Below are 18,904 nucleotides of genomic sequence, written 5' to 3'. Positions count from 1 at the left end.
TTTTAAAACTTTTATTTTCCATATTTTTTGTGAATATTCATTTTATTTTATGTGTGTGGGTATTTTACCTGCATGCACAGATATACACACCACAAGCATGCCTGATGAAATGAATCCCCTGGAACTGGAGCTACAGACAGCTGCCATGTGGGTACTAGGAATTGAACCCAGGTCCTCTAGAGGAGCAGCAAGTACTCTTAACTTCTGAGCTGTCTCTCCAGCCCAAACCTTTATCTATATTTTATTTTTAATTATATGTGCATGAGGGGGAATGGGGATTATATGTGAGCTTCCCAACATGGATGTTGGGAATGAAACTCAGGTCCTCTACAAGAGCAGTATACTCTTAACCATCTCTCCAGCTCTCTCCTTTTTGTAAATATTTTAAAGTGCGCTTCACTGGCATTAAGTACATTCATGTTATACTACTCTTCTTCTCTAGAACTTAAAACATTTTTTCAGATTTATTTCTTTTGTCTTTTTATTTCTTTTGTTTGTTTTTATATTTTGCTTTTTGAGATGGGATTTCTCTGTCTTAACACCCCTGGCTGTCCTGGAACTCACTCTATAGACTAGGCTGGTCTCAAATTCTGAGATCCACCTGTTTCTGCCTCCTGAGTGCTGGGATTAAAAATGGCATGCACCACTATTGCCCAACTTTGAATGAATGTTTTGCTGGCACTTATGTGTGTGCTTAGTGTTGGTGGAGGTCAACAGAGGGTATCATATATACTGGAACTAGAGTTACCCATGGTTGTGAACCACAGTGTGGATAGTAAGAATGGAAACTCTGTATCCATCAGTCAGTACTCTGTAGCCCTGTGCTGGAAGGCCTCTCTGCTTTAACATTCTGTTGCTCTTATTCATTCAAGTTCTCAGGGGTGATTAATGAGTCCAAGAATATAAAGGCTCTTATCTTACAAGCTGGACAAACTGGGTATGATCTGTGAGATCTTTATAAAGATGGAAGGAGAGAGAGAACCAACTTCTTAAAAGTTGTCCTCTGATCTCTACATGGGCACATATCTGTGCATGTGTACAAACGTACACAAATACATGCAATACAAATTATTTTGGAAGACTTAGTTTTTATTTTATACGTATGAATGTTTTGCCTGCATGTGTGTATGTGCATGTTTAATGTTCACTGAGATCAGAGGTCAGGAGAGAGTGTTGGATCACCTGATATTGGAGAAGGTGGTTGTGAGCTACCGTATCAGTACTGGGAACTGAACCTGAGTCCTCTGCAAGAACAAATGCCCTTAACTGCTGAACCATCTCTCTATACACACTTCAATTTTATTTTTAAAGTTCTTCATTGCCCTGTGTTTTTAATACTGAGCTACAAAGTACAGAGCTAGAGCCAGACTCTGAAATGTTTGTAAAAGTTGGTTTTGCTCAGCATTGTTCCACCTTGGGCTGAGTCCTTTTCTTTTCTGGGTGTCTTGAGGTTGGGAAGATACTGAGCAGAGTCCCTGGGCTGTACTGACAAGGTATCAGTGACATTTGTCACAATTGTGACAGCCATAGATATCTCCTGACATGTACACATGTCTCCAAGTAGCCCCCATGCTCCCTAGGGATGGACTGAGCTGAATAAGAAGAATGTCAGTCATTTCCTGCTAGTTGTCCCTTGGAGAGGTACTTAAGGCAGTAGACATGGATAGTGATGTCTGCCTCCTGGATTTGCTTATGATCCTTTATCAGTTTTGACCCAAACCTGGTGAATGCTGAGACTTTTGGGATACATTTTGAGGCTCAGGAATGTTGAGAGGCATCCTCCACTTATCTCAGAATACATGTGCGTGCCCAATGAGTTATCCTGCAAGTGACAATGCCGGGGGCATGTATGCCATGGGAGTCAATGGTAAATTAGGAAGTGGAACAATTCCAGAGCCTGTGGGCTGGAGGTTTCAAATGCAGCCAGTGAGCAGAAGGTGTTTTCAGAATCCAACAAGTGATTTTGGCTGTATACTCTCCTTAGTCTTAAATCCTTGGGTTGCCAAGGCAACTGTGAACTGCCTTTGCCTGGGGATTCTGAAGGCTGAGATAAGGATGTGAGATGTAGGCTGCAGCGTGGGATGCTTCCTGCATGTCATGGTAATGTGTCATTCGCTGAGCCTCTGCCACCCTGGCTCTCAGATTAAGATTAGGAAACATAAATCATGACACTTGATGGAGGTCAGTTTCATTAAAGAGTTAGAGATTGATATGTTATTTATAGTAGGAGAAAAGTCTATGTTCTAAAGACACACATCAGACATGTGTCAGGTGCCATTTAGGACTTTGTGAGCAGTTGCTCAGATACAAAACTTTCAGGTAGGTCCTGACCGCTTGCCATGTCTCCTGTGTGTCCCTTTCCTGGTTCCTGGATCTCCTAACTTTTACAAGTGATTTTCAAAACAAAAATGCATAACACACAGGTCTGAAAAATCAGTGTTAAAACTGATTTCATTTATGTGTTAGCTGGTGGAAACTGCCTTAAATAAGTTGTACGTAGCCATGTGACGGACACAGGCAAGCCTTCTGGCTAGATACTCATCATTCCTCTCTGGAACCTCCCAGGGTGGAGCCTCCCCTGATCCATCTGCAAAGAGAGGTCAGTGATGATTCTCATGGTAGCTAGTGACCTCTATGAGGTGAAATAGTAACTAGCTCAGGCATGGTGAAGAAACATTCCAGGGCCCCCAGCTACATGCCTTCCTAAAATATATTGCAAGCATCAAAATGTGAAGCTATTTTAAAGTTAAAGGTTTTGTTGAATTAATGTACTGGACTTTGGGAAGATTGAACCTCCACACGTTGGGATCAATCAGGACCTCAGTGTAGCTCTGGCTAAGGATGAGGGATTTGGGGATGCAATGTGACCACACTCTGTGGATCCTCCTTGCCTGGGGATGGGTGGCATGTGCTTTCAGGATGAGCCTCTTTCTGTTCCTCTCTGGATCAGATGCAGCCTACATTTCTCTTCCTATCTCATCCTAGCAGTGAATGGGAGCTAAAGGGAGGGCTCAAAGCCTCCTAGACTATCATAGCCATCCTGGTCCACACAACATAGATAGAAAGACTTACAGGATAAAAACCATGTGAGCTTATCTCTGTTGCACATGTACAGATTTCGTGGTTGTGAAGAGTATCACAGGCTGCCCTGGTGCTGACTAGGCTTAGACATTTACTATGCTGTTGATGAAGTCACTTTTTCATGCTGTCATTTAGACAGCATAACAAATTTGATCATCTTTGTTTTTTTTAATTTGTTCTTCTCTCATACGTTACATCCCAACTGCAGTTTCCTTTCCCTCCACTCCTCCCAGACCCTCCCCTCTCTCATCCCCAGATTCACTTCTCTTCTGTTTTCCTTCAGAATTGATCTTTGTAAGGAAAATACTCTGTGGCTTTGAGGGGAAGGTGACACCACCTGGCTCAGCTCACCCACATTCCACATTACGTAGCACTGATCTGGGCTTCACCTTTCTCCTTCTTCTCTACTCATCATCTTGCCTGTGTGGTTTTCCACTGAAATATGACTGACAGAACCTCCTGAAGTCAGTTCTGACTGGACCATGTTATAGTGTTTAGGGTGGCACCTGGGGACCAGAGAGTCAAAATTGCTCTTTTTGTGGTGGTTTTGTTGAAAAGAGGACCTGGCACTGAGGTGGAAAAGTTGATCACACCCTCCTGCCAATCCTGGGAAGGTCAGTGCTTTTGCCATAGAACAGTAAGGGGGCAAGAACAAGAGACAAGTGAAAGCATAGGTCGGAAACATGGAGTTTTATGGGCAGGGGTGTCCTAGCATTCAGGAGTGCTTATGACAGGCTGAGCTCCGGGGTCTACTTAGATTCTGATATACCCAATGTATTCAAAGTGACTTTTCATGTGGTGGGGCAGGTAGACTCAGTCCCACAACCTTCCCTTTTGCATCTCTAAGCAGTCCTTAGCGGGAGCCTTCTGGTAGTACTGAAGGGTCTCATTGTCCCTCCCTCTTCAGGCTGAGCTCTAATGGAACTGTTTCTTTTGTCATGCTGTTTACTAAAAAAAAAAAAAAAAAAAAATGGGTTACAGAGGGTGAACTCAACAGGGTTCCTATGGACACAGAATGAGACTGTTGAGGCCAGTGTCTAGCCACCCCGGGGTACCTGGCAGAGCTGGTAGTATATGGAGCCCACTAGAAAAGTCCAAATAGTGCCTCTTGGTCTGGTGGAATGTGTCCCCTAGGCTGAGGAATGGAAAGACAAGACAGCTGTGTAGAGGGATATGCTTCTGGGAACCCAGCAGCCATGTGTTGAGTTGACAGTAGGCAGAGCAGTGGCACCCTAGACCCTGCATGGATTTTCTGGTGTATTGCAAAGAAGACATGTTCTGGTAGGATGCAAGTTGGTGGGATAGTCACTTTGAGCTGAGCAGCACTTATCTGTGGTGGTATTTCTTGTTTGTTTTGGTTTATTTCACTAGCATATCTCACTCTGTAGCCTAGGCTGGCATTGTACGTATGACTCTTCCTGCCTCCACATCTCAAGAGCTGAGATTAAAGGCATGGGCTTATGGTGGTGCTTCCTGTGGTTAACTTCCTACTGTAATGCAGGTCTGTAGTTTGATTACCATGCTGTAGTCTAGGTGAAGAAGCATCAATGGCAAGGTTCCTACACAGAGAGAGAGAGACATTACCTTTCAGTCACATTCCAGGACTTAGGTCTAGCAGCTCCTGTAAGACCTACTCGTCTGCTTGGGTCCTGTTTTCATATGAGCTTGGAGTTTTATTCTCTTCTTTTTTTTAGAATGCATAGACTGTGCCACAAAAGTGCCATGCTGGTGCCTAGTGAGCTGGCCCCGAGTAGCCATAACAGCACTCTTCATAAAAATCAAGGAACTTATGTTGAAATGTTCAGGCTCACAGATTTTCTTATTTCCAAGGCTCTACAATCCATAATAATTCAGATTAAGTATGGATATATGAGTGAGAAATCAGTTGGTAAATTTATAACTAATGAATTTATACTATCTTTAAAATTATTTTTTTAAAGTTTAAAAAAATTATTTAATCTTTTTTTTGTTTACCCTCCAGATTTTATTCCCCCTCCCAGTCCACCCTCTGACTGTTCCACATCCCATACCTCCCCCCCCAACCCCCCATGCCACGTCCCCTGTCTCCACAAGGGTGTGCCCACTCCCCCTCACCAGACCTCTCCACTCCCTGGGGCCTCCAGTCTCTTGAGGGTTAGGTGCATCTTCTCTGACTGAACCCAGACCCAGCAGTCCTTTGCTGTATATGTGTTGGGGGCTTCATATCAGCTGGTGTATGCTGCCATGCTGCCAGTGACTGAGAGATCTTGGGAGGTCTAGGTTAATTGAGACTGCTGATCCTCCTACAGGGTCGCTTTCCTCCTCAGCTTCTTCCAGCTTTTCCCTAATTCAACCACAGGGGTCAGCAGCTTCTGTCCATTGGTTGGGTGTAAATCTGTATCTGACTCTTTCAGCTGCTTGTTGGGTTTTTCGGAGGGCAGTCATGATAGGTCCCTTTTTGTGAGCACTCCATAGCCTCAGTAATGTCTTGGGGCCTCCCCTGATCTGGATCCCACTTTGGGCCTGTTGTGAGACCTCCTTTTCCTCGGGCTTGTCTCCATTTCTGTACCTGCAGTTCTTTCAGACAGGAACAATTATGGGTCAGAGTTTTGACTGTGGGATGTCAACCCCATCTCTCACTTGATACCCTGCCTTTCTGCTGGAGCTATGCTCTACAAGTTCCCTCTCCCCACTGTAGGGCATTTCTTCCAAGGTCCCTCCCTTTGAATCCTGAGAGTCTCTCACCTCCTAGGTTTCTGGTACATTCTGGAGGGTCCTGCCACCGCCTACCTCCCGAGGTTGCCTGTTTCTATTCTTTCTGCTGGACCTCAGGGCTTCAGTCCTTTTCCCCCACCCAATATTATTTTTTTTATTATTGTTGCTATGTGTGGTAGTGCACACACACCTTTAATACTAGGACTCGGGAGTCAGAGGTTGGCTGATCTCCGAGTCCAAGGCCAGGTTGGTCTACAGAGTAAGTTTCTGGACAGCCAGGGCTACACAGAGAAGCCCTGTCTCAAAAAAAACAAAACAAAACTTATTATTGTGTTTTATGAGTATGGGTATTTTGTCTGAATCTTGGTCCTCTGAGAGAGCAGCCAGTACTCTTAACTCTGAGCCATTTCTTCTCCATCCCCTAAACTCCTGATACCAGTTTTCATATAGCCCAGGCTGGCCTTGAATTGACCCTCCTCCCTCGACCTCCTGGGTGCTGGGATTGTAGGCTTAAACCCACTATGTCTGGTATAATTTCATGTGCTAATTTGAAAGCTTTCATGTAATGGCTTTCTTCGAGGACTTTTAAGGTTCAGTGGCAGAGATCCCAGAATTCATCCTTACTACCGCAAGATAAAAGAAAATGACAAAAGATAGTGAAAGTCATCTTAAAAACTGAGGTTACTGCAAGCTGGATTGCCTCAGTGTCTAAAGGCACTTTTTGCTCTTGGAGAAGACCCAGGAGGCTCAGTTCTTACCATCCACCTTGTTCACAGCTGCTTGCACCTCCAGTTCCACAGCACATAATGCCTTCTCTGTTCCCTAGAGGGACTACATGCACATCATGCAGGCACATCATCCATGTATCTTAAATAAGAATAAATCTTTTTTGTTTATTTATTTGTTTTTGTTTGTTTGGTTGGTTGGTTTTTTTTGAAGACAGAGTTTCTCTGTGTAGCTCTGGCTGTCCTAGAACTCACTCTGTTGACCAGGCCTGCCTCAGTCTCAGAGATCTGCCTGCCTCTGCCTCCTGAGTGCTGGGATCAAAGGCATGTGCCACAGTGCCTGGCAAAAATAAATAAATCTTAGAGAAAAAAAAAACCCTGAGATATCAGACAAGTGAACTTACCATAGAGAGTTGGAACAAGTACGTACTTGCTGCAAACAGGGCATCAAGAATGACTCAAAGTAATTCTATCAAAGTCAAATTTGGTGAACCAGTGACTTCATTGGTCTTACATGTATAGCATAGGTAAGGGCTACTTTTAGTAGCAGGGGTGAACCCCAAAAAGACCCACATCACCAAAAAATCCTTTTGCAGCTGGATAATGACCACGTAGATGGAGTCCCTCATTCAGTTAACCTTTGACACTCTTGTGTGCTTTATCATTTTTTTGAGACCACAAGACCACATAAAGAATTACATTTATCTGACAGAAAGGTGCTTTCTTCTCTGAGGAAACATCAACAAACCCAGGCTTGAGGTTCACTTTCAAGTTCACAGCTGCTCCTAAGGTAGTAAGAGCTATTAGGTCAGAGGGACAACCTTCTACAACAAATGTGCAGCAGAAACATGGTAAGCCGCTAACCCTGCAGCTCACTGAGATGGCCAGCACTTTCAACCAGCATCCTGGGGATCACCTATCCCAGAGCTGATTCACATGGCTTGGCCTTTGTCCTGCTCAGGGCACTTTGCCAGGTCTTAGTTTCCACACTAGCCATGGCAGCTGTTCTCCAGTCAGGGCTTTACTCTCCTGGTGAGTTGACTCCTTCCCCATGAATGTAGGGCACTGAAATACGGACACATTACTAGACTGTTTGGACTACCACAACTGGCATTTCAGACCCTAGCCTTTGTATAAAGTGCCGCTATATTTCGTGGGTTAAAGCAACACATTTGAGTTGCCTGTAGATCGAGGAGTCTTGTGTGGTCAACAGACAGTAGACGGATTTCTGCAGCCCTTGGGTAATGGCTCACTCCATTCCTAACCTCCCTTCGTTTTCATTTCTTTAACTTTCTTGCCTCTTCCTTCTGCTACTAAGAACTTTGTGATTCCAGTTAAGGCCTTCCTTCCCATCCCTGCTGACTTCCTCAGAAGGTGACATAATCTCAGGCTCTGGGGATCAGACTATGACATCATTTTAGGCTGTTGGCAACTTTATCTTTTGAGGTATAATACACATATAATCAACTGGAGCTTTAAAGTTTACAGTTAGAACAATATTGTTTGTAACTCTAATGTTCTATTAGAGAATTATTTATAATTAAGGAAAAGTTGAAGCTAATATGGTGGCACGCACCTGTAATCCCAGCATTCCATAGGCTGAGGCAGGGGGATTGTTTTGCATTTGTGGATGGCCTGGCCTATAAAAAGCTTAAAAAATGAGATAGTGGATTTATCTGTTGCTGAATTTCCCAGTTGTTAGCATTTTGTTCTATTTTATTAATGACTTCCACTTGAGGATTAGAGAGACAGCTCAGTGGTTAAAGGAAGGCATTTGGTGCTTTTGCAGAGGATCCAGGTTCAAGTTCCCAGCATCCACATGGCTGTAACTCAGGTTCTAGGGAACTCAATGCCCTCCTCTGACCTTTGCAAGCACTAGGCACATACATATTGCACATACATAACATGCAAACAAACCACTCATGTGCATAAAATAAATAAGTCTAAAAATGTCTACTTAATGCGAAAGTGTCGCCAAATCTATTTGCCTCAAGCACCTGAGACAGTGATGGTGAGGGGCTCAGTCTGTCATGTTACACATGTGCTTCAGTCAGCCCCATAGCTTGGTAAAGATGCTTATGGGCATGTTGACTCTTAGTAAGTTCACGAAAGCATTTCGGTAGCCTTTATAGGAAGAAATCTGTTTACCTTGGAGCTATGTTTGGAGAGAGTAGAGACAGTTCTTGTCACAGTTGTCTGAATGACATAAGTCTAGAAGCCAATAACAGAGATGCTGTCCAAGTCCCACCATCCACTTTTTTCTAGATCCATGAGTCAGCACAGTTAGATGTTATAGAGAAATGCACTTCAAATTTTTATTAATCCCTAAGTGTTAAGTTGCTAAACACTATTGGTCTGGGGGAATGATTTAGCAGCTAAGAGCACTTGTTGCTCTTGTAGAGGACTTGGGTTTGATTCTAATCACCCAATGGCAGTTCACAATCATCTATAACTCCAGTTCCAGGAGGATCTGATGACCTCTCCTGACCTCTGTGGGCATCAAGCATAAATGTAGTATACATACATACATTCAGGCAGAGAACACATACAAAATAAACCGATAAAATCTAATATAGATAGATAGATAGATAGATATAGATATGATATGATATGATATGATATAGATATAGATATAGATATAGATATAGATATAGATATAGATATATGTCTCACTGGTTTTCTTAAATCCTAGGTCATCCAAAGTGCATGCTAGCTTTCCACGAGTATTTGAATGATTTTTAGCTTTTAAAAACTGTGTCTTAGGGAGCTCCAGACTCTTCCCTAGTGATGAATGGCTTTTCTGCTGTGGAGTTTCCTTTTTGATATTGCTGTTAAGCGTTTCTTTCTGGATGTCAGCCATGGTCTAGGAGGCATTGAGCACACAGAAGCATTAATATTTTCTTTGTTTCCAGTGTGTTCTTGTGTTCTCTCTCTCTCTCTCTCTCTCTCTCTCTCTCTCTCTCTCTCTCTCTCTTTTTCTCTCGAGACAGGGTTTCTCTGTATAGCCTTAGCTGTCCTGGAACTCACTCTGTATACCAGGCTGGCCTCGAACTCAGAAATCTGCCTGCCTCTGCCTCTCAAGTGCTGGGATTAAAGGTGTGTGCCACCACTGCCCGGCTAGTGTTCTCTTTCTATTCTGTGCATCTGGGGAAAGGGTCTGGGGGTCATTAGCACAAGCCTTTCGGGGACACTTCTCACTGTGGCCTCATACGACTATCTCCTCATTAGGACAGGGGCCTTCCAGCAGGAGGGTGGAGTAACACATTGGGTTCAGATCATATGTGACGTTTACCCCCTCTTTACTTCCTCACATAAAGGAAAGCAGATTTCTTCCTTGGTCACCTCAGCTGTTGTAACCAAGTGCCTTAGGCCAGTTCACTTTTGAGAAACTGCCAGCCTTCCACAGCGAGCTGCATGATTCATGTTTTCAGTTATTCCGAGACACCAGGTTCTCTATCTCCTCAGTGATACTTGCTGTTTGATGTTCCTACAAGGTGTGAAATTGCTTTTCTTACAGTTCTGGGGATTGAACTCAGGGCCTTGGGTATGGTAAGCACTTACCACAGTCATGCCTGACTTTTTACCTAAGTGCTGGTGATTCAAACTCAGAGCTGCATGCTTTAATGGGAGGTGTTCTTAACCCATTGGGCAATTGCTCCAGACCCTTTCTATGTTTTTGATTTGCATTACCTAATGACAAAGATGTTTGAATGTTGTTTTGTGAGAATGTTGGCCATCTGTATCTTTAGATAACTGACTAGTCAGATCTACTACATTTTTTTTTACCTTTATTATTGAATTATAAGAGATTTTAGAGTCTTATCAACGGTATAACTTTGGGATGAAATATGGTTCAATGGTAGAGTACTTGCTTAGTATTTATAGGAATTGGATTCAATTTCAGCACCGTGTAATCAAGGCATAGTGGCAAACATCTGCAGTGCCAGGACTTTGGAGGTGGAGGGAGGAGGATCAGGAGCTCAAGATCATCCCTGGCTACAGAGTTAGAGGTTAACATAGCGTATTTGAGATCCTGTCTCAAATATGTATGTAGGTAACTCTATGAGCTGTATATCTTTCTCCATTCTGTGGGTTGGCATTGAAGCATACTGGCTTTTATTTATTTATCTTGTATTTTGTTTTATCTTTGAGACAGAGCCTGTTTTATTTTTGACATTCATTTAGCCTAGGCTGATCCCAAACTTAAGAATGACCTTGAACTCCCTGGTCCTCCTGCTTCTTCCTAAGTGTTGTGTCTGCAGGAGTATGCCATCATACCTGGCACAAGGTTTTTAATCATGATAAAGCCCAGTTTTTATGTTTCATTGCTAGTGCTTTTGGTGTCTGACAACCCATCATCAAACCTAAGGTCATATAGAGTTTTTTCTTCTAAGAGTTTTATAGTTTTAGCTCTAGTGGTTATTGGTATATGTTGAATGCCCCCTGTTCTTTGAGAAGAGGAGATCCTGTAGCCCCAGAGCTGGGCCTGGGCTCAGGTCTTTGCCCCCACCCCCATTGAAGGTCGATGGCCTTCTTCCCTGGTTTTAAGTGAAACTCTTATTAGACTGTAAAGTTTTCTGTACTGTGTGGCATGTTACAGATCTGGGCAGGTGGGATCAGTGGCACAGTATACTAAGGGTTCATTTCATGTTGCTCTGGGCAAGTATACTGGTCCACAGGACTGGATTGGACTGAAGCTTTATTGCCTTTATTCTCCTAATTGTCTTCATTTCCCAGCTGAAATATCCCCAGATGACCTGTGTGTACCTCCCCATCCCTAGATGTGGACCTGACGGTCACTGAGGCCAACAGCTTGGACAGCCGAGGCGAGAGGGCAGAGCTCTACGCTCACATCGATGAGGGCCTACTAGGAGGAGAAACCAGCTACTTGGGCCCACCCCTCACCCCGGAGAAGGAGGAAGCACTACACCAGGCTACTGCAGTGGCCAATCTTCGTGCTGCACTCATGAGTAAGAACAGTCTGCTGTCACTCAAGGCTGACGTGCTCGGTGATGATGGCTCACTTCTGTTCGAGTACCTGCCCAAAGGTGCCCACTCACTGTCTCGTAAGTGCAAGTTCTAGTGTGTCACTGTGTCTTGCTTTTATTTAAGCACATCATTTCAACCCTTCAGACCCTAGTGTCACTGAGGATGAGGTTGTAGCTAGCCTGTCAGTCAGGCAGATTGCTGTGGGTTGCAGCCACCTTCCAACTCAAGGTCTTTCAGGAAGTAGACTGGCTTTGAGTCTTATGAGACCAGCATGCTTGCTTTACAGAACAATAAGGGTGTTGGTATGTGTTATTTGGCAGCAAGAGGGAACAGTGCATGTTTGTTGGAATGTTTTGTCCTCAAATTTGAAGCATCTAAACCTAAAATCCACCAAGCTTAAAAATTCACACAATTAGTAAACCTAAAATCACAGGTTCCTTTTGAGCCAGTGGAAGGTCTGGTGCAGAAGATAGTCCTTTGTGTCCAAGGGACAAGCACTAGCTCCCTCTACTGGTCCCTCTGCCCGGCCTTTGTGCTGGGATTTGTTCTGTGTAGGAGACATGCAGAGAGCCACTGACCCAGGGATGTGAAGCTTGCTTTGTTCTTGCTAGAAAGTGCTAGTCACATGTGTGTTCTTAAAAAGGAGTTGGATGCTACATTTAAGACCTTAGTGTGTCTAGCTGAAATACAGACCACAGACTGACCATGCTGCAGCTGAAGAGCAGCTGCTGTTTAGCAGCTGGCTCCCCGAGCTGCCTTTTCCTGTGAGACAGGAGGCATTAGCATCTGCAGAGCTCATAGCCACAAGACAGGCTGCTTCCCATGTCATTGTATATGCTGTCTATAGCAGCCATCTATGTGATGCAGGGAGAATGGTATGACCCTGGGTACCAATCTAGCTCCAGAACTTCCTGTTCATCTGGTACTCAGCATGAGTGTGAGAAATGACCTGATACTTTTCTCTCTGTGGGGGAGGAAGAGACACACCCCACACTGGAGAACACGAGGGGTATCCTATCCCAGGAAGCCTAAGTTCATATATGGTGGTGAATGGTCATCCTCCAGGTCACTGAATTACAAGACAGTTTCCAGTCACCTTTGATGCTGGTACTATTTTGGAATATGTTTACAGTTTTGTTTCCATGTACACTAACATATTATTGGGCTTTTGTATTGGTTTGAGTAATTATGCAGATTACTTATGGCAAATAAAGACCAAAGGTGGAAAATGATGTCTGCTCTCTTTATTTCCAAGTCACCTATCAAGTGGCCATGAAGGCAAACTGGGAGTAGGCATACTTTCATAAACACTTTTAGGCCTTGTTTTCCACATCTGAGAAACAGGGACGGGGCCAATCCATAGCTGCTAGACTTATTAAACAAACGGCATCTGAGAGTGTTGAACATAGCTTGGACAAGCCAGTATGGGTGAATGTCTCAAGAGCAAAATGTATTTATGGGCAGAGATTGTTAGATTCCTCAAGGTCCCGAAGTGTTGGTACAGTTCATGGAGGTGGTTACAGGGGATTTGGGGCACCTGGGATTCACATGAACAGAGGATTTCTGAAACTCAGCAACGTTTGTGGATAATGTAGAACAGTGGAGGTGAGGTGGGATCTAGATTATTCCCACTCTTCCTACATATTCATGGGACACGTGTATCCAATGTACTGTAAACTCCCTGCGCAAGAGAGGCTGTGGTAAAAACTCCACTTTTGTTCCTTGGTTCCCCGGTTCCCCAGATACTGTCTGTCCTTAAGAATAATCGTGGAATGCAGGTTTTCTATCATTTCTGTATCTGGTAGCTTCACATTGACATGAGCTCTGTTCATAAGAAATTTTAGCCTGTTTTTGTTGGGAGCATGCAGTAAACAGTCAGAGGGTGTAGCCAGCCCTAAGAGGCAATTTCACTTTCTGTCTCAGGATCTTTAGTGTCTCTAGGTCTGACCTCAGAAAACCCTTCTTGTCCTGCTGTCTGAGTGACCCTGGTCTAGGCCCTCCTTGCTTTAGGAAGCGCCATAGCCGAGCCAGGATAGTAGATGGCTGGGATGGGGCTATAAATGTGTATTCTCTTTCTTAAATCTCTCTTCTGGTATGAGTTACTTCTGAGCTTGTATTTCATAAAGCTTGGAGGTGGTATAGGGCAGCAAGATGTCCTTATGACCTTCTTTGAGGCTTAGCATATGTACCCCTGTACTTCTGCAAATTGCCAAGGCTTTTCCTGTTCTGTCCTTTACAGGTGGAACCAGCTTTTGGGTTTGATATTTTGCTATTTCAATGATGTTTTAGCTTCCTTGTTTTTAATATCCTAAATATGTTTTCATATACATTTGCCCTTTTATTTTCTATGAATAAGGCCAGAAGTTGACAGAATCCTTCTGGGTGTAGTGGTAATCACCCAGCATTGAGGAGGCTGAGGCAGAAGAATCATGAGTTTGAATTAACCTAGGCTATATACTGAGATCCTGTCTTTTCTTTAAAGTGGCAGAATTTGGGGTTTGAGTGTGAACTAAAGAACCTTGACTGTGTGTGGTACAGGAAACACACCTGTTGGGCTGGTAGATGCTAAAGAACAAGTAGGTTATTTTATTTTATTTTATTTTATTTTATTTTATTTTATTTTATTTTATTTTATTTTATTTGGTTTTTCAAGACAGGTTTTCTCTGGCTGTTCTGGAACTCACTCTGTAGACCAGGCCGGCCTCAGTCTCAGAAATCTGCCTGCCTCTGCCTCCCAAGTGCTGGGATTAAAGGCATGTGCCACCACTGCCCGGCTCAAGTAGGTTATTTTAAACATTGTCTTCTAACCCTAAGTAAAGTCTGCCTGCTTCTGTGCTACATTAGAATGAAACATGAAAATATCCACAAATAAATTTTTGTTTTCCAAAATGTGTTGTTTGTCTCACTGTGGCAAGAAACCACCATGCATTGGTGCACAAGGCAGTACCCCATGTCCCCTTCTATCAGCAAAATGCACAGGTGCAGCCTGCCTGCCTGCTGTGCTATATGCACCTGGGCAGAACAGAAGCAAGGATTGTCAGTAGAATATGATTGGGATCCATTTCTTTGTGAAGTCATCTGTTGCTCAGGTGCTTTTCTTCATCACTTTGCTGACTTTCAAGAATTATGTGGTTGGCTGGACAGTATGCTTTATTTCACTGTCACTGGGGCTGGGTTGTTATGAGTTTGGGAGAGATGAGTGACTAACTTGGGTAGGAGGGGCAGCCCTATTCCACAAACCTGCTTGTGTACTCTGCCTAAGCACCTAGTTCACCTTCTAGTTCTAGATATGTATCCTTTGAGCTGCAGGTATCTTGAAGGATCTGAAGCCTCCTTTATAGGGATGTAAACCCAGAAATGTCAAACATGTTTGAAAGGAAATGCCTAGTGTTGGTTGGATATTTTTCAATTCCCTTCACTGGGGATTTGGGGGAGCTCAAGGAGCTCCTGCTTCAGCTCTGATGAGCTCCAGAGAGGCACTTGGGAAAGAAGATTACCCTGGTGACAAGGGTGTCAAGATTCTGGCTGTTCTGTGTCTAGCTGGGTTTGGTTTTGTATTGGGATTCATAACTACCACAATGAGTTGCTGGTGTCAAGCTTTGTCCAAGTGGGGCTGAGATTTCCACTGTAGGACCTGAAAGATACAAGTCCCAGTGGATGTGGAATGTTGTTGGAGAAAGGTGACAATAGCTCCTTGATGTGGTTTGGAGCTGCTTTGTGATACAGGACGTGAAGCATAGGTGCCTGTCTATGACCTGACTGTCTGCTCATACACTGATAAAGATGTGGTCTGACCGTGGCAATTTTGTATGAAATTCAATAGTATTTGAAGATTATATTGTTATTTTGTATTTTATTTGTATTGTTATTTTGTATTATTGTTACTTGTTATTTTGGATTGACCCTAGGCCTTGCACACTGTAGACCAGTGCTCTGCCACTGAGATACTCTCCAGTTATTTTTAATTTTGATTTTGAGACAAAGTCAGAATCTTGATAAATTGACCAATTTGCTGTGTAACTCAGACAGATCTCAAGTCTCCTGTCACATTCTCTTGGGTGCTATGATTACAGTTCTGCCTGGTTAAGTTGAAGATTTTTCTCTTCTTGTTTTTTGGGGGCAGGGTCTCATGTAGCCCAGATAGGCTAACAAGGCTTCAAGCTTGATATGTAGCTGAGGCTAACTTTGAACTTCTGACCCTTCTCTCTCTGCCTCCCACATTCTAGGATACAGGAGTGCGCAGCATCAAACCCTGCACTTGCTGGTTTTTAAATATATAATTTTTATGTGTGCCTTGTGCTTATAGAGGCCAGAAGAAGGTGCTAGATTCCTTTGGCGCTAGAGCTACGCCTGATGTAGGTGCTGGGAACTGAACTCAGGTCTTCTGGAAGAGAAATGCACACCCTTGACTGATGAGCTATCTCTACAGCCTCTCTTACAGTTTTGTTTTTTAAATGTATGTAATGTGAGTAGACTGTCACTCTCTTCAGACACACCAGAAGATGGTATTGGATACCCATTACAGATGGTTGTGAAGCCACCATGTGGTTGCTGGGAGTTGAACTCAGGACCTCTGGAAGAGCAGTTGGTGCTCTTAATGGCTGAGCCATCTCTCTAGCCCACTCTGGTACTATTTTATAACTTGTGGGTCCTCATTGAGCCGCCTGAGGCCTAATGCCTTTATTTCTTCTATTGTGCCTGAAGAAATTCTGTAAAAGCTTGAGTCCATGATTTACGATAGCAGATAGGACCAACTTGGTCTTCGGAGTCTATGACACCACAGACTCTGCCACTGTTTTCACTGTCTTTGATGACCCCAAAGTGTCAAAAGTGCCATCCCCAAGCACACCGATGGATGGTCCCCTGAGAACTGCATAGCACAGTTATGTCCTGTGAGAATTTTCCATGTTCCTTTCAGGTCCTAAGGGCTTAGCTATCTACCTTCAAAACCTACCCACTGGTAAAGTTGGCACTGAAGCTGGCATAAAACTGGAGTATGGACATACTGCTTTCTGTGGCCACAGGCCCCACAGGCCAGAGGCCCAGGAACCTATTCTACGGAGAACAAAGGCAGCTTGTTTTGGCTTAGAGATTGTTAAAGAATATTTTCTTAAGGTGTTTAAACAAGCATTCCAGTATGGTAACCTAATTCTAGATTCATCTGGAATTTTAGTTAATTTCCTACTTTGATGAGCTACATGTTCAGCTGGAAATGACTAGAGCATCTTGGAATTGTTGTCAGGAGTTTGATCCTCAGAGCAAGATGCTGTGAGTTACAGCTTTCTGTGCTAGTTCCTCTATTGGACACATTTTGCTTTTAGAAAGAGACCCCGTCCCAGACAAGTCATAAGCAAGGACCCTTGCTATTGGATTTGGCCAGTTTTTTTTTGCAAAGTTCCCCAAAACACCTGTCTCCAACCATACCCTGGCATTGTGCCCTAGCCAGCTACACTCCAAGAATACTGACAGTGCTTGTAAGATGCCCATGGGGAACACTGGAGTAGAGTGCATATATCTCTACATTATATACTCAGAACTTCAGACAGAGCTCAGAGAGCCAGCACTGCCTCCCTAGCCCAGGTAAGATGTAAAGGCCACCAGCACACCTGGACAGCCTAAGACCAATGATGTATCTTGGGACTTGTCCAATGAGCAAAGTGCAGAGGACTTGGAACAGCCTTGCATAAGGGTCTTAAGAGCCCTTTTGCTAGGGCTGGAGAGATGCTTCAGTGGTTAAGAGCACTGGTTGCCATACCAGTAAGTCCTGAGTCCAATTCCCAGCCACTACTTGGTGGCTCGCAACCATCTATAACAGGATCTGATGTCTTCTTTTGTCATGCAGGAATACATGCAGATACAGCAGTCATATACATAAATAAATAAATAATTTTAAAAAAAGAGCCCTCCTGCCTCCAGCTTCTCTTTATGCTCAGCTCAACACTCCAAGTGAGCAGAGCCATTAGCTTCCACTAATGCTGGCCTCATCCCACAGTGACGTGTGTGCTAAATAGCTTTATGCTTAATTTGAATATTTCTCTGAGCTATGTGAAGAGATCTTGTTTTCTTGTTTTTTTAATTCTAACAAAGATATCTGGTTCATATAGCACCCATCCCTAAAGATAATGAGAATGGCTATCTCTGTTAGGTTTTTCTGTGTGAGCTTAGTGTGAGCTTCTGCCACCTGAGACTCTGCACTCACATCCAACCCTGCCTGGGGCCCAACGGTACCAGGTGGAGTCTTTCTCCTGTTCCTGAAGCTGTAGGGGTCACTGCCAACCAGGAAGAGGCCTGTTTGTTTGCTGCCTTCAGAAAAGAACAGAAGTTTTCAAGAAGAATATGGCTTCAGACATTGGATTCTGGCATTAACTAGGTGCTCTTCCTCGGTAGCCTTTCTAAAGCAGTATCTCCAGTGTTAGTGCTCTACTGGTGGCTTGTCTTCTGTGCGTCTGTTCTTTGGGAATTAACAGCAGCCTTCCTTTCCAGGTGGCCAGTGACTGGTTGTCTTTGTAGAATCTGGACAGTGACCAGGTGAGTGAGGGGTGACCAAGTGTGTTGTCTATAAAAATCTTACCCAACTTTCTCTCATCTGAAGGTTTGTAACACATCTGTCTCTGATTTTAGGCTGACACCTCTTGTGACCAGGATGATAGGCTGGGCCATTGTTTCTGGACTTGGCTCCAGCCGGTTCTCTCCTGCCAGGATGCTGGGAACAAGCATCTAGCACCTCCTTGGCCATTCTCTCTCTCATAGGCCTGGATACCTTTGCCCAGCATGGGGTAGCTGTGCTAGGTGGCCTTAGGTACAAACAGCTCTATTCTGAAGTCGCCTAAGGATCCTACAATGAAGATATTCCGTGGGAACAGAAAGACTCCTTGTGACTTGCCTTGATATATGCAGGCAGGAGAAACCTCCTCAGGCACCTTTTGTCATCTCTGAATCATGTGTTCAATTTATCTTGCCTGGCTCCAGTATTCTAGGCTCTATTACAGTATCCATTTGCTGCAGCTTGCCCAATGGGAGAACTTGGAGTGTGGCTTCATGTGGCAAAGCAGGTGATGGCAGGTGCATGTGTGGGACACAGAGCGTGTGTTGACAGTTGTCTGGTCTCCAATCCTCTACCAGCTTCCAGGTAAAGTTATGTCAGTGCCCTTTTGGTGGGCAGGTTCCAGGTGTAGCCCAGCTTCCAGGTGAGGAGTTTCACATTGGGTTGCTGACATGAGCAGACATACAGAGTTCACAGTTCATAGGAAGCAGAGCCACTTGTTCCTGACTCAGCTATGTTCTATGAAGATCTGAGGACTAAGTATAGCCATGACCTCTTGCACTTTGCTTTCCTTCAAAGTGTTGAATTACTGGGAACTGTACTTGTTTTTTTTTTTAGAAACAAACAAACACTCTATTGTGTCTGTGTTTGC

The 18,904-nt window shown here is 43.9% G+C and overlaps 1 protein-coding gene across 1 annotated transcript in view; it reads left to right on the top strand.

The window, feature by feature from the left end:
• The window catches only part of Zbtb46 (zinc finger and BTB domain containing 46), a 73,374-nt gene that overhangs the window by 35,201 nt on the left and 19,269 nt on the right, over positions 1 to 18,904 (top strand). The window contains exon 3 of the mRNA XM_028774062.1: positions 11,282 to 11,566. Within this exon, the coding sequence (XP_028629895.1) occupies positions 11,282 to 11,566 (285 nt within the window). The remainder of the gene's footprint in view (positions 1 to 11,281; positions 11,567 to 18,904) is intronic.

Source organism: Grammomys surdaster, unplaced genomic scaffold (genome assembly GCF_004785775.1).
Source record: "Grammomys surdaster isolate TR1022 unplaced genomic scaffold, NIH_TR_1.0 238, whole genome shotgun sequence".
NCBI lineage: Eukaryota > Metazoa > Chordata > Mammalia > Rodentia > Muridae > Grammomys > Grammomys surdaster.
This window is presented reverse-complemented; position numbering and strand designations above follow the sequence as displayed.